Genomic DNA, 21,537 nt, shown 5'->3' on the forward strand with positions numbered 1-21,537 from the left:
CGAAGGGCATCGCCACGCCGTGCGTGTCCTGGCGGGTTCGTTTGACCGTACTTCACCGTACGCGCGCGGTCGGTGCGGGATGGTGGTGGCACGTGGCAGCTGCCTGTGATCCAGCGCTGTGGAGGCAGCAGCAAGGGTTGGTGGATCACCACCGCAGCACTGATGTTGTGGTGAAACTTTCCTCCCCGTGGGGGTCGAGGAGGTGCCGTACCCTGGCTCGCCAGGAGAAGGCAGCACAGCAAGCGGACTAATCGCCATCTGTTGCCATCTGTATGGGGACAGAGTGTTGCACCCTAGCGCGATGCGTGGGGTTTCTCCAGGTGCTAGCCCGAACCCATTGGCCAAAACTGTTTTAAAATGAAGACCCAGTGCAGGGCCCTCCTGAAAATGAGCCCTAACGACTCAAGTTTGGCTCTCTTGGATAAACTAGATAAATATTTATTGATGCATTTTACAGCAATGGAGTTGTCTGCACTGCCCTCTGCTGACCAAAACGCAGCCTCAGCAGAAGCAGCAGCAGCAGCAGCCTATAGCACCTGTGTTATACCATAAAAACATCTCGTCTAAACGATTATTGTACCATCTTGATTTGAAGCTTTCGTGACTGCAGGAATCCAGACTCTTTGGTTCTTTCGGTAAAGTCACGTGGGTAGAAAATCAAATAAATCACGACGTTTCGGGCGCAACACAAGCGTCCATCTGATGAAGAACCATCTGATGAAGAACCAAAGAGTATTATTGTACCAAGTAAGGGCCCACTGAGCTATGTAGCTCTTCTTTCAGAAGCGACCTGGCCACAAATGATATCTCAACGAAGCGGTTTATCACGTATACATTTATAGCGACGCAAGTTAATTCTAAACGTGGAGGGAAAAACCAGAGGACCCAGAGAGAGAAAAATACACACGACCACGGAGAGAGAGAGAACATGCAAACTCCAAATATATTGCAGGCGTCAGGGTCGGGGTTGAACGCACGGCATCCTGTATACCAAGCGAGGTAGTCAACATCTCGCCACCGTGGCGCCCTACACACAAGGGCCACCCATCAAAGCACCATCCAGGCACTATCCAGGCCAAACCCCTGCTTAGCTTCCAAACCCCTACGAAACTCGGCGAGGTTTGGCTATCGGTGCACGTGATCAGATGACACTCGCAGCGCCGCACAGACAGGCTGGTCAAAGTCAGAATGTTTATTTATACCGGCGGAATTCCGTGGCCCACAAAGCTCTTTTCACATATGTCCGGTAGGGACACGGGGTCAGAACTTTATAGCAACAAAACAATAAAAAAAACACGACACGAGTGCAAAGTGTATGGGAAAGGTAAACAGTGACCCGCTTGAGATTTGAAGTTTTGGCGACTGCAAAATTACTGTAGCGTATGCTGGAGCGGTCACACATGATGACGGATGCTTGTGTTGCTTCCGAAACGTCGTGATTTAATTTAGTTGTTTTATTTTTATTTTATTTTGTTATCACCTACGTGACTTTACTGACAAAACCAAAGAGGATGTTGATCCGCCTGCTCTACTGCCACCTGGTGGCTCACGCTCAAAGCGATCGTAGTCAAGACCCACCGCTCCTCACGGCGACCAAGACCACCTCCAGAACTTGGCTCGCCACAAAGACCATCACCACCACCACCACCACATCGGCCAGAGTAGCGAGATTGCAGGCCGTCGACTCCGGCAGTCTGACTCCTTCAGCTCCGATTTCTCCGTGGTTGTTTTTGCTCCTATTTCTCTTTGCTTCTTTGTTGTACTTTTTTTTGTAACGCTTTTTTTCCTCTGTTATTTTTGTAACGTTTTTAACTCTTTTCTTATTGTAAAGTTTTTCGTAAAAAAAAATATCTTTACTTTTTGTGACTTTTATTCTCTTAACTTTTTACAAAATTTTTTCCTCTTTTCTTTTCGTAACGTGTTTTTGTCACGTTTTCTTCTCTTTACTTTTCGTGACTTTTATTCTCTTAACTATTTACAACGGTTTTTTTCTCTTTTCTTTTCGTAACGTTTTTTTGGTGTTAGGCTTTTGTCATCGCCGGCGATCCCCAGGCTCCTCTTGCAAAACGACGCTCGATCCTGGTCTCTCTTGAGCTCCCCACGTGGTTATTGACAATAAACTTGAAGAGAGAGGGGACCATCTTCCTTGGATGTCGAAGCAATGAGAGACTCACTGTGACTTGCACCATCGAGTGGCTGTCAAGTTTCAAAGATCAGCGGTTAATGAAGCCGTTAATCTCGAGCACCTGCAGTCTGTTGTATAAGACGCCTCGAGCGTCTTATACATCAGCGGTAATTGACGGTGAATTAAATAGACAAGAAAATAATCCGTCTCTAACGCGTAAAGAATTCAGCTATTGCAAGAAGAGTCTTTACCCATTCTGGCAATGACTCAGGAGATGTTCATATGTTCAAACCGTCAATAGACAACACATTTTTCAAGGAGTCAAGTTTCTCTCTCTCTGCAAACAAAGCATGCTCTACTATTTGGTTGTTTCGGTGAAGTCACGTAGAAATAAAATAAATAATAGAATCCACGACGTTTCGATTGCAACACAAGCAACCGTCATCAGGTGTGAAAGAATGCAAGCTCGGAGAGAGACACATACAGAGAGAGAGATAAAACACAGACACGGAGAGAGACAAACACACAGAGAGAGACACACATGCAGAGAGAGACACACAGAGAGAGAGACACACGCAAAGAGAGAGATACACACACAAAGAGAGAGATAGACACACACACAGAGAGAGACAAACACACAGAGAGAGACACACACAGCGAGAGAGACAAGCACACAGAGAGAGGCACACATGGGGGAGAGACACACAGAGATACACAGAGAAACACAGAGAGACAAACACACAGAGAGACACACACATGGGAGGGAAACACACAGAGAGAGACACACAGAGAAACAACGCCTCTGAGGTGAGGCATTGTATAGAGAGGGGGGGGGGCAGTGAAATAAGCAAGTCAATTCGTCCTCCGTTGAAGGGGCTCAGACCACAGTGGGGGTCACTGTGTTGGTCCATAGCCAAGGTGACATAGCTATACTCCCACGACCGTGCCTCGTGTTTTTAATGTATCTCTATGGGTCTCTATGTGTCTCTACGAGTCTCTCTACGGGTCTCTATGTATCTGTATGCATCTCTACATATCTCTATGGGTCTCTGTGGGTCTCTATGTCTTTCTACGGATCTCTATGTATCTGTGTGCATCTCTACATATATCTATGGGTCTCTATGTGTCTCTACGAGTCTCTCTACGGGTCTCTATGTATCTGTATGCATCTCTACATATCTATATGGGTCTCTATGTGTCTCTACGGGTTTCTATGTATCTGTATGCATCTCTACATATCTCTATAGGTCTCTGTGGGTCTCGATGTCTCTACGGGTCTCTATGTATCTGTATGCATCTCTACATATCTCTATGTGTCTCTATGTGTCTCTACGGGTCTCTATGTATCTGTATGCATCTCTACATATCTCTACGGGTCTCTATGTAGTATCCCTCTGCGTCTCGACGCGTCTCCATGCGTCTCTGTGCGTCTCTGTGTGTCTCTGTGCGTCTCTGTGGGTCTCTGTCGCTCGCAGGCGTCAACATCGGCGGCGCGGGCTCCTACATCTACGAGCCGCCGGCGGCGGCGGCCGCCACGGCAGACGGGGGCCCCGGTTCGACCCCGGCTCCTGACCCGCCGGCCGCGACCTCGGCCGCCAAGGGGGCCGCAGCCCCCTGCAAGACGGCGAGCAAAGGTGAGGGGCGGGGGGGGGAGGGGGGCACTGGGGGGGGGGGGGGTACAACAGCCCTGTAGTGGGGGGAGGGGTAGCATTGGCAGGGGAGGGGGCTGAGCCCCCCCCCCCCACCCTCTGACTCACCCCACCCCAATGGCAGCTGTGGTACCAGCTGTGTTTCACGCGTTGTGATGATGGCAAAATAAAGTTAAAGACAAAGGTCCCCCCGATAGCCTCAGCAGACTGTCGGGACAAGTGCTGTTAATGAGCACCTATGCAGGCCTGAATGGCACGTTAAGCATGAAGGTGTTGGTGTGGGCAACACCACACCGGGCCGCCTTTGTCTCTCCGGTGCTGATATTTAACACAGCGCACCAGGTAATCATTCAAGACTGAGTCGACCAAGGCGAGATCCACAACAGGTTCGGATATTTCGCCACCGTTATTGCTTTTTTTAAACGGGAATCGCTCGGTCCGTTAGCACACTTGCAGCGCTAACCACGACACCGCCAGACGTTGTACTGTATTCCTTCTATGCTCCCCACCTTCACGAGCCCGCAGTGATAATCGCGGTGAAGTATGGTCAAGAATAGCCACCCATTCAGGACATGGACGTGGGGAGGATGTCGTCATCCAGTCGTGGATTGACAAGAGGGCCTCACATCAACAAGGATGGAGTTCACGGTCCAAGTCAAAGTGATTACCTGCCGCAATTAGCACTGAGCCATTGGTGCTCACCCTCCCGTGTCTACAGTGGTGGCAATTCCATATTCCTATGGCAGGCGGGTGAGTCTATAAATGAGTCAGCCAGTGTTGTATCGACATTAATCAGCTGTAGAGCCAGCACGTAGGGCCGCAGGGTCACACAGCCACAGTTGAACCCTCCCCCCTCCCCACAAAGCAGTACCTATTTTAACCACCGCGCAGGGATGATGGGGCCGAGTCGACCAACCAAAATCCAGGATTTAAAAAATAATCGCAACCCTTTCCGATTCCGTCAGCGAGCCGTTCGCCGTGTAAACCCAAACACTGAACAAGAATCCAACAACATCAACAACAACATCAACAACAACAACAAAGAACCCAGACGAAACACGACGGCGTTATCACGACGTCGTTAATCTCCGCCGCAGAGAGGGGGGGGGGCTACGGGCGATGGGGGGCAACGCACCTCGCCGCGTGTTCCCGTGGCGACTCGTGCGCCGCGTTGATTGAATCGCGGCGCGCCAGACCACAGGGGAGTGATTCTGGCTAAAGTGAACGGGAGTTGGTTGGGAGGGGTGAGGGGGGGGGCGGTTGAAGAGTTTGGGGGGGGGGGGTTAAAGAGTGGGGGGGGGGGCGGTTGAACAGTTTGGGGGGGGGCGGTTAGAGAGTGGGGGGGGGTGAAAAGTGGTGGGGGGAGCGGTTGAAGAGTGGGGGGGGGGGGGGTGAAGAGTGGGGAGGGGGGCGATTGAAAAGGGGGGGGGGCGTTGAAAGGTGGAGGGGGGGGGCGGTGGAGGGGGGGGCGGTTGAACAGTTTGGGGGGGGAGCGGTTAGAGAGTGGGGGGTGGGTGGTAAAAAGTGGTGAGGGGAGCGGTTGAAGAGTGGGGGGGGGGGGGTGAAGAGTGGGGAGGGTAGCGGTTGAAGAGTGGGGGGGGGGGGGTGAAGAGTGGGGAGGGGGGCGGTTGAAAAGGGGGGGGGGGCGTTGAAAGGTGGAGGGGGGGGCGGTGGAGGGGGGGGCGGTTGAACAGTTTGGGGGGGAGCGGTTAGAGAGTGGGGGGTGGGTGGTAAAAAGTGGTGAGGGGAGCGGTTGAAGAGTGGGGGGGGGGGGTGAAGAGTGGGGAAGGTAGCGGTTGAAAAGGGGGGGGGGCGTTGAAGGGTGGAGGGGGGGGGGCGGTGGAGGGGGGGCGGTGGAGGGGGGGGGGCGGTGGAGCGGGGGGGTGAAGAGAGCGGGTGGAGCTGGCTTCCTATCGGCACAGTGGCGTAAATGATCTGAGTGAAAACAAAACGCTCTCTAATCAAGTCCGCGTACGAGCAGCGTGACGTGCGCTGGCAGCAAGGGAGCGTTTGATGTAATGGTCCGGATGCACTCAACGGTTGAAAGGATATTTGGACAGATTCCCACCCTGGAAGGAATCTGGGTTATTATAACGATTACTATAACGATGATGGTGGTTGTAGCAATGATCATCATCAGACGTGGTCAATCCACTGCTGGATGAAGGCCTCTCCAAACCATCACCATCATCACTACACATACCACCTCAAAGACAAAGATCCCCCGTGTAGCCTTAACAGACTGTAGGGGCAAGTGCTGTTAGCGAGCACCTATGAAGGCCGGCACGGCACAAAAGGAGGTGGGTGGCCAGCACCATGCCCGGCCGCCTTTGTCTCCCTAGTGGCGATGTTTACACACTGCACCAGGTATTCATTCGGTGAGGCCCAGGACCGGTTCAGATAATCGTCATTGGTGTTGGTGGTTGTCAGCGGCATCGAACTCGGATCGCCGGGTTCGTAGCGTAGCGCGCTAACCACTACACCACCGCTCCACCACCACCACCACCACCGCAGCAGCAGCACACGCAGAGGGACGGCGTGCTAATCAGGGCTCTGTTGTCTCAAGTTCGTTCACCCCTCTCTCATAGTAAAGGGACTCCCTCCCCCAACCCCCAAACCTGCCCCCCGCCACCCCACCCCAGTCTTCGGTGCTTGGCGCAGAATGCAAGTGCCGCGCTGCCACCACGGAAAGCTAACACGATACACAACAAAGGCGATGATCCCCCGTGTAGCCTCCGCAGGCTTTTGAGCCAAGTGCTGTTTGAAAACATGTGTGAAGGCTGGAGCGGTGCACGAGTGGTGGGGGGTGGTGTGGCCAGCACCAAGCACGGCTGCCTTTGTCTCCCCAGAGGCGATGCTTTTTTTTATCTCACACACAAACGGCGCCAGCGACTCGGTTACGGCCGAGTCGACCTAGGGGAGGCACCAGGACCGGTTCAGATAATTGCCACTGACTTGTGCCATGAGCGGGAATCGAACTCGGGTCGCTGGGTTAGCAGCGCAGCGCGCTAACCACCACTGCGCCACCGCTCATAGACACACGCACACACATTCACAGACAAAGATCCCCCGTATAGCCTGGACAGACTGTTGGGGCAAGTGCTGTTAGCGAGTAGCACCTACGAAGGACGGCACGGCACACGAGGGGTGGGTGGCCAGCACCACGCCCGGCCGCCTTTGTCTCCCCAGTGGCGATGTTACATACTGCACCAGGTACTCATTCGAGGCTGAGTCGACCTAGGGGAGGCCCAGGACCTGTTTAAGCAATCGTCACCGATGTTGGCCGTGAGCGCGATTCGAACCCGGGTCACCAGGTTCGTAGCGCAGCGCGCTAACCAGTGCACGACCGCTCCCCACTACTGCAACCATCACCATGGTTGGCACGCACACACTTTCACACGCCCACGCACGCAAACAGGCGGGCGAGTGACGTACGCGCACGCAGAGAGGATTCCCAAAGCCGCCGTTCTCTCGACGCCCATCTCCGCTCCTCTCCCTGCGACCCACGCGCCCTGCCAGCTGCAGCTGCGCGGGGACACTTGCCAGGCTTTTAGTGGACCACATCACGGTCTCCGAAAGCCCCTAATGGGGTCGGTCAATTCGCGCCTTCCGGTCGTGCCTAGGGACTGATGAAGATGATGGTGGTGGTTATGATGGATGTTGATGATGATGGTCATGACTATGATGGCGATGATGATGATGATGGATGGTGATGATGATGGTAATGACAATGATAGTTATGATGATTATGGTGTTGATGGTGATGATGGCGATGATGGTGATGACAGTGATGATGAGTATACGCGTTGGCATGCGGGACCTCGCAGGTTGCATTGCCAAAGCCACTGGGTGGCTCAAAGGGCAGAGCGATCAGCTGGCACCGCCGTAATCCTGGGTTCGAATCCAGGTTTCAGCCGCCCATGATTGAACCGGGCTCTCAAAGTGAAGCGGGCTGACGGGGTCAGCCTGGTCATCAGCGACTCGCATAGCGACTCACATAGCGGCTCGCAGACTCACATTCACCGTGAGCCGCGATGAATTTGGACTCGCAAGTGTTGTGAGATTTCATGGAGGGTCACTGCCCGCTCATCAATAATGAAAAAAACTCATCTAACGAAGAAAAAGTTGTTTTGCACTGAATTTGGCTAAATTCCAGAACTGGGGATTAAGACACACGGGCTTAATTGTCACGTGACGAACATTTTCCCGTTGTGGCGGGGCGGTCCCGTGCACTGCGACGAGCAGAGGTCACTCGAAGGCATCTCAGAGGTCACTCAAAGGAATCGCAGACGCAGCCTCTGCGGTATCTGCCTCCGCGGGCCGCTGTATGACGAAGCGTTAACGCGCGCCGACGCACACGCGCCCTCAAATCGATCGTTCGCGTGAGTGTGCCGATGTGGCATTTTTAGACTAACGGAGGGAATCAACAAGAATCGCACAGACCGGGCAGAGAAAACGCGAGAGCCGCCACAAATCGAGACGGTAGATAAAAACGACAGTCGGGAGTGGCCACCCTGAATCTCGTGAGTGGGCCAATCCCTCCCACAATGCCCAGCCCATTACTAAATCACCGCCGTGATCCAATGAATACACGAGCGACCGAATGAATGAACGAATCGATGGAGCGTTGCGCTCCTTTGTCGGATGCATTGCTGCCGCGACTGCTGAGTCTGACAGTAGGGTCATGACCCCCCCCGTGTGTCTATCTCCCCCCCCCTGCCCCCCCCTCCCGTGTGCTCTATCTCCCCCCCCCACCTCCCCCCTGCCCCCCTCCCCCCCGCTGCCCCCCACCGCTCTCTTCTTGCAGTGAGCACCAGCATGACCTCGTTTGCGGGGGAGGTGTCACTCTGCCCACGCTGCGGAAAGAAAGTTTACTTCGGTGAGAGACAAACAACAACAACACGAAACAAAACAACAACAAACAAACAACGAACAACAACAAACAACAACGAACAACAAACAAACACATTTTGATTGAAAACGTTCGTAACTGCAGGAATTCATATTCTTTGGTTCTTTCGGTAAAGTCACGTAGATAGAAAACAACAAAATAAAAAAATGTAAGAATATTTAACAAACAAACAACAACAACAAACAACAACAACAGCGACTTTCACGTCCGCGCGCATCGCCCGCTCCCCTCACGGAGTTGGCACTCCGCTTGTGGTCAAACTCCACGGTGGCTTGAGGGTTGACCAGAGGTTGCAACCAGGTACCCGATACCCTTACCCTACCCGATACCCGGCTACCCGTACCCGGTCGGGTACGGTTACCGGTACCCGTTTGCGACCCTGGTGCGGCCGGGTACGGGTACGGGTAGGCCGTGAGTCACTGGTGAGTCACCGTTGGCCACTCATTTCCCAACGTCTTGTCTCTTCTCACAATTCAAGTTCCTAGAATCAACCCACCTGCGCCTGCAACATGGCTTCATCCCAGAGGTCGCAATCAGGTACCCGATACCCGTACCCTACCCGTACCCGGCCGGGTACGGGTAGGGTACGGGTACGGCCGGGTATGGTTACGGGTACCCGTTTGCGACCCTGGTGCGGCCGGCTACGGGTACGGGTAAGGAATCAAAACCCGTTTGCGACCTCTGGGGTTGACCCACTTCCCGGTGATCGAACTGAACTTCAGCTCGCCACGGTGTGGAGTGGGGGGGGGGATGTCCCCCTTCAGTAGCTACCTTCAGTAGCTACCTTCCCACCTTCCGAAGCGCCGTGAGAATCATTCAAAGTCTACGGGGGCACTGCGCACTTCACTGGAGCACTTCGTATCTGCACGCCCCAGTCCCGACTCCCATCGCAGCATCTCACTTTGTTTCCACACTTTTCCTGCGGCGCAGCTGTTGTTGTTGTTTTTTTGTTGTTGCTGCTCCCGATTTTTTTCGGCTTCATTGTTGTTGTTGTCCATTGATTTGCTTTCATCAATATGGGCGCCACGGTGGTGAGATGTCTCCGTAGTCAACCACATGTATTAACATTTCCAGCCATTTCGGTCAAATCCACTGCTGGATGAAGGCATCTTCCTCCACGCCGTGTCAATCACGGAACGCTATGAACTCTGCTTACCGGGTGCGACTCCTGGCCCCGCCGTGGCGAGATGTTAACTACCTCGCCTGGTATACAGGAGGTCGTGGGTCCGATCCCGACCCTGACGCCTGATGTATATTCTGGAGTTTGCGTGTCCCGCTCTCTCTCCCCGTGATCGCGTGGATTTTTCTCCGGGTCCTCGGGGTTTCCCCCCCCCCCCCTCCACATTGAGAATGAACATCACGCCGCGTTCAGAGTATTTTGGCTGTTGGTGCTGCTGTAAATTTCCGCGTGATAAGCCACTTTGCTGAGCTGTCATTTGTGATCGCCAGGTCACTTCTGAAAACAGCAATGTAGCTCAGTGGCGCCTTATCTGGTAAAAGAAAAATGAGTTTCTATTTATTTATTTGGTGACCCAGGTCTTGAAATCTCAGCTGGGTCAATGAAAATCACCGAGCGCCCCACCCTGGTGATTGTTGCCGAATCAGCGCCACCAACTCCACCCACTCCCTGTGTTGCACGTATCCACTGCTGGGTGAGGGCCTCCTCCCCACGTCGAGCGGCCCGTGGGGGTTATTTGACCGCGCGTTGGTCATTGCGGTAGGGCGCTGAAGGCGGTGAACATAGAAGTACAATACAACGACCCTGTGCATTTTTATTAGCTACGGCTACTGCTCTGCGGCCCACCACAGCAGCAGCAGCAGCAGCAGCTGATGCCACCCAATTAATTGGACACCTGTGAAACCACTGGACATGTGTAAAGAAAAAGGAGGGCTTCATAGCTCATCTGATTCCTCCAGTATATAAATATATAAATCTTCTGATTTTGATTGGTCGCCCAACGAAGCACAATCCAAGCCAGAGCCTTCTTTTCTCGCGAGGCCTAATGAGATTGGACGCATTGCGGGAGATTGGACCGTCGTCGTCAGGAGAGAAATAAATAAAGCGCTCGACCACAAGCGTCAGCGCAGTTCAATAACTCATCTCGCAATTCACTCCCCCCCAATGCCCCAGCACCCCCAGCATCTCCCGCGGTGGCCCCCCTCCCTTACCGCGTGGCGTCTGTGCGGTCCAGAGACCATTCAATTGGGCAGAGAGGTCCCATTACACGGCGGAGCGCGCGGGCGCATTGGATGTGACTGCGCAATGCGGAGAGAGACGTCGATTGCGCTTAGGGCGTGACGCAGCAACAAACAATAGCAGCAAGAGCAACAACAGCAGCAGCAGCAGCAACAACAACAACGCAGCAACAACAACAGTAACACAGCGGCAAACAAAGCAGCAGCAACAGCAACAACACAGCAGCAGCTACAGCAAGGACAACAACAGCAGCAGAAACAGAAAAACAACAACAACAACAACAGCAACACAACAACAACAGCAGCAACAGCAGCAACAACAGCAACAAAAGCAACAACAATACAAAAAACAGCAATGCAACAACAGCAACAATATCACAGCAGCACACACAAAACCAAAACAATAAGAGCAGCAACAACAGCAACAAAGTAAAAACAGCAGCAACAACAACTACAGACTGCTCCCACCAGCGGTGGTGCGGTGTGGTTGGCATTGGCCCAGGGGCAGTTGCATCGCCTGCACTCTCTAAACATTATTCTACCCGAGCCGACGGGAAAATTATTATTCATTGTTGCGCAATATTCACGATTTTTACGTGATCACGTAGAGACCCATATACTCGTATTTAAACCCATAGACTCATATAGAGACCCATAGACTCGTAGTGAAACCCATAGACTCACATAGAGACCCATAGATTCGTAGTAAAACTCATAGACTCGCATAGAGACCCATAGATTCGTAGTGAAACTCATAGACTCGCATAGAGACCCATAGATTCGTAGTGAAACTCATAGACTGGCATAGAGACCCATAGATTCGTAGTGAAACTCATAGACTCGCTAAGAGACCCATAGATTCGTAGTGAAACTCACAGACTCGCATAGAGACCCATAGATTCGTAGTGAAACTCACGGACTCGCATAGAGACCCATAGATTCGTAGTGAAACTCATAGACTCGCATAGAGACCCATAGACTCGAAATGAAACCCATAGACTCGCAAAGAGACCCATAGACTCGTAGTGAAACTCACGGACTCGCATAGAGACCCATAGATTCGTAGTGAAACTCATAGACTCGCATAGAGACCCATAGACTCGTAGTGAAACTCATAGACTTGCAAAGAGACCCATAGGCTCACACATGGACCCACTGACTTGTATTGGAACCCATGAAACTCACATAGGCGCACATGAGCTGTGCTCAAACTGAGTTCCTCAAGTTTAGCGAGTTGATGGGCTGGGCCCAGTCACCGGTGACTTCATGATGAAGATTCGGAGACCCGCGCAGAGGGCCACGCGCTCACTTGGATCGTCCGCGGTAAAGCTGAGCACACATCATCACCGCAACGACCTCAACGAGCCATTCTCTGAGTGTCACCCTATGGACACTACGCCCCTTCAGTTGGCGGTCCGCGATCCTGGCGTCTTTGCGCTTATGGCCGTGGGAAAAATACAAAAATGTGCCGCCTCTGTGTGGAATCTGTCACGGCACGCAACCGGCGAACAAACAGAGAACGAGCGGAGAACATTCACAAGTTTGGAGGCGTCGTGTTGACGGGTTAAGACATGCAAAGAGGGGTTTTGGCGCGTCACGGCCACAGGCGGGCAAGGGGAGCCGCGAAGACCCACGGTCGAGAATGGTGACGGAATGGCAGCCGAAGGGTGGGAACGGCTCCCGAGAGGAAGGACGGCCACGGCGGAGATGGGAGCAGGAGATGGGAGCAGCGGTCTTGTTGTTTCTCTGCCCTGGGTTGCCCCTGGGTCGCCTCTGGGTTGCCCCTGGGTTTGCCCCTGGGCCTCGTTGTAGTTGATGCTGCGCTGTGACTCCCAAATATCCTACACATGGGCCCCCTCGGCTACTCCACATGGGAGCCCCTTGGTGACCCCGCACGGGCACCCTTTTCCCCTTCATCCTCCTCCCACCATCCTATTCCCCGACCGCTTTCACCCACTTCCTCCCCATGACTGGAAATCCCCAGGAACGCAGATTGTGAATTTGTTCGTGAACTCCCCGTTCCTGGTCTCCCATCGTGGCGACGCGTCACCACTCGTAGCGGTTAGCGCGATGCTGCACTACGGACCCGGCGATCCGAGTTCGATTCCCGCTCATGGCCAACACTAGGGCCCCCTCCCCTAGGTCGACTCAGCCTCAAATGAGTACTTGGTGTGTAAACATCGGGCATGGTGCTGGCCACCCACCCGAACGTGTGCCATGCTGGCCTTCATAGGTGCTAGCGAACAGCACTTGCCCCACTAGTCTGGTAAAGCTATATGGTGGATCTTTGTTTTTGTCACCGCGTGTGTCATCAACTGTTAGCAAATGGACTGACGTGGTTCTCCTCTACCCCGTGCCCCCACCCCCTCACCATCACAACCACCAACATTACCTTGACCACCACCAACCACCACTATCGCCACCACTGACTGACATCGACATCACCACGAACTACCACCAATCATGCTCATCACTACCACCACCACCCACATCACCACCTCCAATCATCATCATCATCACCACCACCACCACCTGATATCGTCATCACCATTCTCCACCACCACTACAACCACCACAAATTTCACCGAAACACCACTTACATCATCGTAATTTTCTTTTCACCATAACCACTTTTAACACCACCAACTCTACTCCGAACACCACCCCCATCATCATCATCATCCATTCACCACAACCACAATCACCTTTTAATACCACCAACAACCACAACTATCGCCACTTGCACCACCATCCACTCCCAACTCCTAACGCCACCTCCATCATCATCATCCATCCACCACCATGCCCCCCCCCTCCCCCTCCTCTGCCCCCCCCCCCTCCCTCCACAGCGGAGAAGGTCACGTCTCTGGGTCACGACTGGCACCGCCCGTGCCTGCGCTGCGAGCGATGCAGCAAAACCCTCGCTTCGGGAGGTCACGCCGAGGTCAGTGCCCTGGCCAGACATTATCGGTCAAAGGTCAAAAAGGTCATCACGGGCCCCGTGTCTGTTGGTGACACGGATCGGCTACCTCCCTTCCCCCTGCTAGATTGCGTCGGATCGCCGGACCCCCATCATGTAAAATAAAACCACTGCCACCTCGTCTCTCATCGATTTACGAGGTGGCCGGGTGGTGGCTCCACTGAGATCTTGGGTTCGGATCCGGGAGATAACCGGCCAACTACAGTGACCTCAGCCTGGTCACTGCTAAGTCCCATGCAATCGCACAGATCTCCTCAACTCAGGGAGACCCATAGACTCGCACAGAGACCCATAGACTCACGCAAAGACCCATATAATCACATATATACTCATAGACGCACACAGAGACCCATTTGACTTACACAGAAACCCATAGACTTATATGAAGACCCATAGACCGACACAGTCCCATAGACTCACACGGAGACCCATATAATCACATAAAGACTCATAGAATCGCATAGAGGCTCATAGACTCACACATAAAGACTCATAGACTCCCACATAGACGCATATCATCACATAAAGACTCATAGAATCGCATAGAGGCTCATAGACTCACACAGAGACCCATAGACTCACACAGAGACCCATAGACTCACACATAGACGCATAGACTCAAAGAAACTGAGTGACGATTAAGCAGTGAGTCGGTTGTCTCTGGTCAGTCATCAATGTCTGCACACACACCCCGCATATTGAATGTTTTTCACTTCATTTACTTAAACCCTGATTCCAAGAATTACACAAACATCAATGTGTATCTATGTTGAACTTGTTTCGCTCCGTACGGAGCCAACCGTGCGAATCGGAGGTGCGGCGTCGAGGTGAAGATTTCTCCGTGAAGGAAGTGTTTGCACAAAGCATGTCACTCGAGGAGATCTCTGCAGTAGTTCCATGACATCTCCTTCCACGGGCCGTTCTCAAACACAGGGTCGACGGCACCGCTGAGCGAGAGTTCCGACTGGATTCGCTTGGAATTGGATTGGGTGAAAATACCCCGAGGTCACATCGACAAAGAGGCATGCGGCGCGATTCAACATGTTTCTGGCTATCGCCGCCAATCGGTTCAAGAATCGATGCATTGCGACGCGCCTCGAGTGGTTGTGGGGGTCACGCGAACCCGTTGCATGCGACGTTCGCAGAGCAAATCGACATCAACGTGCCATCGTTGCACACCGAGGCTTCTCAGCGTTACCAAAAAGCGGATGAACCGTCTCTGTTCATGACAGGGAACACACACCTTGCCTATGAACATCTGGCAGTTCACCAGCATTGTTGGTTCAAACGAGCCAGACTCTACCGATGAGACACTGAATGTCGAAACCGTGCCGGAGCGTTGCTTGCGCTGAATCGACGCGGCTGAAATAATGTGCTCTCAGAAGAACGATTTAGCTATTTTTATTCAGCGTAGAGCACTTTTTCAGAAGCGACCTGGCCACTAACGATAGCTCAAATAAGTGGCTTTTCGCATGGAAAGTTTTAGCGGCAGCCAGATACTCGAAACGCGCGTTGATTCTGAATGTGGAGGGACACATGGGATAGAACATGCAAATTCCAAATATACAGCAGCAGGCTTCAGGGTCGGGATCGAACCCACGACCTCCTGTACACCAGGCGAGGTAGTCAACATCTCCTAGCCACCGTGATGATGATGAGAGAGAGAAAAACGCAAATTCCAAATATGCAGGCTTCAGGGTCGGGATCGAACCCACGACCTCCTGTATACCAGGCGAGGTAGTCAACATCTCCTAGCCACCGTGATGATGATGAGAGAGAGAAAAACGCAAATTCCAAATATGCAGGCGTCAGGGTCGGGATCGAACCCACGGCCTCCTATATACCAGGCGAGGTAGTCAACATCTCCTAGCCACCGTGGCACGAAGGCAGGCAGTTGGGCCGACGATGGGTTGTGTAAGATTGATTTTTTATATTCATTCGGAGAGACGGTTATATGAAGGGGATCCATTGTCTCGCTCGTCTCGCCTGCTATTTATATTCTCACCATGACGACGCTCCTCACGCCGGCTGCGAGTTGCTCGTCGTCAGCGAAGGCGCTTGCATTCCCACCGGCCACAAACGCCGCGGCGCGAGCCTCCAGGCGGACGCAGCGGTCGTTGAGCGACGGCCGTGATCGCGAGCTCAGCGACGGCTGCAGAGTGCCACGGTGTCTCGTCTTCCGTGGGAGGCTCAGCGGACGACGACGACGACGAGGATGACGAGGAGCTGCATCCTGCGCCGGGGGTAGACTGCACGTGACGTTGGAAATCGCCGCGGGCGTTGACCCTTCCGCGATCGTACGAGTTGGAATTGAGCTTCGTCAACAGCAGCGGCAGAAGCTCGCGTTGGGAATGTGCCCGTAACGTCGGATGTGTCTCAGCGTGCAGAGATATTGAGGAGGAGGGGGAGCGGAGGGGAGGGGCGGGGCTGAGCATGGAAAGGAGGGTGATGAAGTGACTCGTTCACTCACTTTTCACCCTATGTGTCCTGACTTCTGGGCCACCCTGTGTGAGGTTGAATAACTGCAGCCAGACGGACACTCATTCATGATTCAATGCGGACCTCTCTTGGTCAAAGGATACCGCCTCTGTGGGCAACGGAGAACAGTCGGCACGCCACTTACAAACAAACAAACTCAAGTTTATCTTCTTGGTTCTTTCTCGTAGAATGAAAATAATAAAAGTATTCATTCAGACTCTGTCTCCTCGACAGACCTGTTCTTCACCCGAGGACGGCTGCTTGCGTTGTGGCCGAAACGTCGTGAGAATGATTTTATTATGTTTTATTTTTATAATTGTATTATTTCCATTCTACGTGACTTTACCGAAAGAACTAAGGAGATGAATCCCTGCAGTCACGAAAGCTTTAAATCGAAATTTAAACTCAAGTTTAGATTGTAACTCGTCCGCCTGCAGGAGCTATTATCTATCCACTGCTGCATGAGCGCCTCCCAGGAGCCGGAGCCGCCTCTCGCAATGTTCCGCAATGCGGTTGTCGATCTGTCCGGATCGTGCACACGCCGAGATCGCTGCGTGGTTGTCGGTCACGGGGGTTGCCTGACCATACTTCACCAGGCTGGTCAACGCGGCACGGTTCGGATATCATCAGCTGCCACTGATGCGAGCCGTGGTCAGCCCACCGGGATCGTCAGCGATCACGTGTGCAGTGTTATCAATTTTATTTTGCAATGGATATCCTATGGCGAGACGTGTTCCTGTCATGTGAATGCGGCTCAGCTAAGCACGCTGTTTGGATGGGTGACCACCACCACCACGCACAAACAGGTTGCCATAGGTGAATGCAGGGCAACGTTGCTTGCAGCAAAAATCCATTGTTGTACCGTACTTCTATGCCCTCACGTTTATGGCCCCCATCCCTCGCTCACCAACACGTGGCGAAATAGGGTCAATATTGCAGCATGCATGTGTTTGTGCCTGTGTACGGGATGTGGGGAGCGGTAATGTAGCGGTTAGCGCTACAAACCTGGCGACCCGGGTTCGATTCCCGCTTCACGGCCAACATCAGTGACGATTATCTGAACCGGTTCTGGGCCTCCCCTAGGTCGACTCAGCCTCAAATGAGTACCTGGTGCGATGTGTAAACATCGCCACTGGGGAGACAAAGGCGGCCAGGCGTGGGGTTAGCCACCCACCCCCTCGTGTACCGTGCCGGCCTTCATAGGTGCTCGCTATCGGCACTTGCCTCTACAGTGTTACGGCTATACGGGGGATCTTTGCCTTTGTACGAAATGTGGAGTGTTCACCATGAGCCGTGACGCGACTGCATTCGTCACGGCATTCATTGATTGCATTCGTGAGTGGCACGTTGCTCAACCCACGGAGATCGCTGCGCAAGGATGGGGCGTCACCTAGCGGTCGCGCGCGCTCTCAGGGACTCGGAGAAGATTGGACTCAACGAAGATAATTAGTGTTTTTATTGGACCAGGTAAGGCCCACTGGGCCTCTTTCAAAAGCGACCTGGCCACAAGTGATAGCTCAACGAAGTGGCTTATCGCGTGGCAATGTATTGCAGCCAAATACTCCAAACGCATGTTTTTAAATCAAGTTCAAGTTCATTTATTAGGTATAGCCCTGTGAGCCATTCGGCTCTTGAATCGGGTGCAACCGCAACAAACAAAAAACAAAAACATGAACAAAAAACATCTTAAAGTGAATATGTGACTGAGTGCAAACAGAAAATCCAAGAAAAGACAGCAAAATATTGCAGAAAAAAACACCGTACACCAACGCTGTGTGCAAAAATTCCAGTGGGATGCAAGTCAAACAACAACAACAACAAACACAAGACAACTTAGATTAATGCCATCAGTCTAACTCTGTACTACAACAAACAAACACGGCTAAACCAATACACTTTTCGAAATCACCAAAATGTGGAGCGGGGAGGGGGGGGAAATCGGAGGACCCGGAGAAAAATCCACACGACCACGGGGAGAGAGACACGCAAATCCGAAATATACAGCAGGCGTCAGGGTCGGGATCGGGATCGGGATCGAACCCACGACCTCCTGTGTACGAGGCGAGGCAGTTAGCATCTCGCCCCTCGATTGCCAATGAGTTTGATTGTCAAGCGAGGATCGGTGGATCGCACGCACACGTTGGGGAAATTCCTCTACCGTGCAAGTCGAGGGAGGTGCCTTACCCTGGCTCGCCAGGAGAAGGCGGTACAGCAAAACAAGGTGGACTCCACCCGTGTCTCGTTTGTTGCCCTTCGCCCGCACCTCCGATTATCACGGTTGTTTGCGTACGGTGCGAAAGAAATTCAACATACATACGTTCCGTCTGTACCTGATAGAGTGTTTCCCCCTCGCGCACACGTGGGTTTTCTCCTCCGGGTGTTCCGATTTCCTCCCGACGATAAACGCTCGTCAATTGGCTGATCACACCTTAATATGTAGAGGCTCGCAGAGCTTGGAGAATCGTTGGTAGCGACGGCTCCTCGCCACCGCGTGGCTGCTGCCTCCCCGCTCGTCTGTGGCTACCTCCTCGCGCCTCTGAGTCGCGTCCCCTCCTGCTAAAGAGCGTGGAGCCATCCTCGTTTGTGTGGCGTTGACGTTCATGATATTATTATTTATTAGATTTTTTTTTTCTCTCTCAAATTCAAAGCAATTTCATGTTCGAATGAGCATCGACCCCGTGCTCATTTCCTGTTTACATCCCTGAGCCAGATGTGTAAATTCCACATTGCTATGGCGGAGGCGAGTCTGCTGTTCATAAGGCATACACCGTTGAATTTCCCACAATAAATTTATACTAATTCTATCTACCCTGAACGGATGATGGGCTGAGTCAACAACCCCCAACCAGGATTTGAACTCGCAAGCTTCCTCTTGCGAGCTGCTTCCTCTACATTTGAGCCACCCGGCCTCATTACACTATCATCATCATCATCATCAATGAGTAATAATTTACCGCCCCTTTGACAATCCACTGCTGGATGAAGGCTGTCCACGCTTTGTCAGCAGTGGGGGTTGTTTCACCATACTTCACCAGCCTGGTCGGTGCGGCTTTGAGAAATACAACGATGCACCCACCTCGCGTGATTAGACAAACTATCTCCTTTATATTGTCTCGTTTGTATTGTCTGCCTCGTTTGTATTGTCTCGTTTGTATTGTCTCGTTTGTATTGTCTCGTTTGTATTGTCTCGTTTGTATTGTCTCGTTTGTATTGTCTCGTTTGTATTGTCTCGTTTGTATTGTCTATCTCGTTTGTATTGTCTCGTTTGTATTGTCTGCCTCGTTTGTTCCGTGTCACGTGTTCCATCTCGCACTACCTCATTCGTCTCCATCAGCGAAGAGGTAACATTTGCGTACAGTCCACCACACATTCTGACGCATACGGCTTGACGCGTGCGTCCTGAGCAGAAGCATCTATCCCGCACAAATTCATCCCTGGCCTTGATGAATGTCTCAAGTTTCACGCCCCCCCCCCCACCAAGCCATCCACCCGGTGGCGCTATTACCAACGAGGACTCAGAAGCGATATTTAGCCTGCAAAGCGATTCTATGAGCGCGGGACAAATCTGACCCGTCGGATACAATGTCTGCCCAACGCAGTGGCTGAGCGTGCCAAAGGCGAGTAGTCGCAGTGCTCGCCATGCAAGGCCCCCTCGTACCCGATCAGTGCGGCCAAGACGCGCGGTGACGGACAATCGCCGTCTGCGCCGCTACGGTATTCCTCAATGTGGCCGCGTGGCCCTTGGGGTGAAATGAAGTCGTGGCGATCGCGCGGCAGATCCACACGGCCGTCGGGCATAGGCAGGGAACCCCGTTGCGGGTGGGCACCAGCTGGTCGGTGGGTGCAGGTGTAGGGTGCGGCAGCGTTGCGTGAGAACGTGCCGCTTTGTCTAGGCCAACAACAACAACAATAACAATGACAAAAACATCCCGTGGAACAAATCCTGCGGCAGGCGCGTGCGTGCGTGCGTTCATTATTTAGAACCGCGTCACAATCGACCAAGTGGGCAATTGACGCGCAGTGACATTTCTGCAGGGTTCGAACACGCAACGGGGTTTCCGCGATTAGTAACCGGTGCCAGTTAGCAACTTACTCCATTAAAAGCCTCGCTGAGTCTCAAGACTGTTGTTGTTGCTGCTGCTGCTGCTGCGTTGGGCGTTTGGGGATGTTTGGCTTCGTGAGAGAGGACACCACGGAGCCCAAGACCCAACGCAGAGAGAATTGATGTTCGGTCGAACTTCTGCCACCCATGTAATTGGAAGCGGGAGAAATTGCTCGGCTCATTCAATTATTAAAGGAGCTCGTTTTTCTTGACCACAGTGTGCTAGGAGATGTTAGCTACCTCGCCTGGTATACAGGAGGTCGTGGGTTTGATCCCGACCCCGACGCCTGCTGTATATTTGGAGTTTGCGTCTCTCTCTCTCTGTCAGTGGTCACGTGGATTTTTCTCCGGGTCCTTCAGTTTTTTTCCCTTCCACATTTAGCATGCGTTTCGAGTATTTGGCTGTTATACATTTTTCAAGTGCTAAGTCACTTCGTCCAGCTTTCATTTGTGACCAGGTCGCCTCTGAAAAACAGCTCAATGGGCCTTACTTGGTAATTATAAAAAAAAAACTAGCTTTTAGTCAGTTTAATTTACATCCTGAGAGTGAATGTATTGTAATGTCTAAATTGCTGGCCTTCTCGTCAGCGAAGCAGGCTAGAGCCTCGGAACGGTGGCAACAAGACACGGCTGCTCGAGGCAGCGTGGTCAGTGTAGAGGGCAGCGTAGTAAAATCTATAATTGTCCATTATTGATTTCCACCACCACCTTCAACCGACCCACACTGACCGGCGTGGTGAACTATGAGAGCTCTGACCCCACCCACGTGGTGTTGGAAGAAGAGGCCCTCGACCAGCAGCGGATTTCAATAATAATTTATATGTCTGACTGTGTCGGGTGGCGAAGGGTCTTCACGACACAACTTCGACTCGATCATACACATGGTCTGACCCCCCCCCAACTCTCCCTCCTCCAATAAATACATAATTAATCATATGTCCTTCAATGACAACGATCAGAAATAGGGATGTCATAGGGCTGCGTGGAGTGGGCAGCAGATGACAGCGGAGCGGAGGAGTAAGGGGGGGGGGATTGGGGTGCGGGGGGGCGCTGTGGTGGGGGGGCTCAGAGAAGATATGGGGGAGGAGGAGGGGG

At 52.7% G+C, this 21,537-nt stretch overlaps 1 protein-coding gene across 1 annotated transcript in view; it reads left to right on the top strand.

Annotated features, from left to right (window-relative positions):
• LOC144729760 (cysteine-rich protein 2-like) overlaps nt 1-21,537 on the top strand; it is a 35,029-nt gene that overhangs the window by 11,135 nt on the left and 2,357 nt on the right. The window contains exons 4-6 of the mRNA XM_078610229.1: nt 3,601-3,759; nt 8,582-8,653; nt 13,732-13,826. Of these exons, the coding sequence (XP_078466355.1) occupies nt 3,601-3,759; nt 8,582-8,653; nt 13,732-13,826 (326 nt within the window). The remainder of the gene's footprint in view (nt 1-3,600; nt 3,760-8,581; nt 8,654-13,731; nt 13,827-21,537) is intronic.

The sequence above is a fragment of the Lampetra planeri genome, chromosome 33, assembly GCF_965212315.1.
Source record: "Lampetra planeri chromosome 33, kcLamPlan1.2.h2, whole genome shotgun sequence".
In the NCBI taxonomy this organism is placed as follows: domain Eukaryota; kingdom Metazoa; phylum Chordata; class Hyperoartia; order Petromyzontiformes; family Petromyzontidae; genus Lampetra; species Lampetra planeri.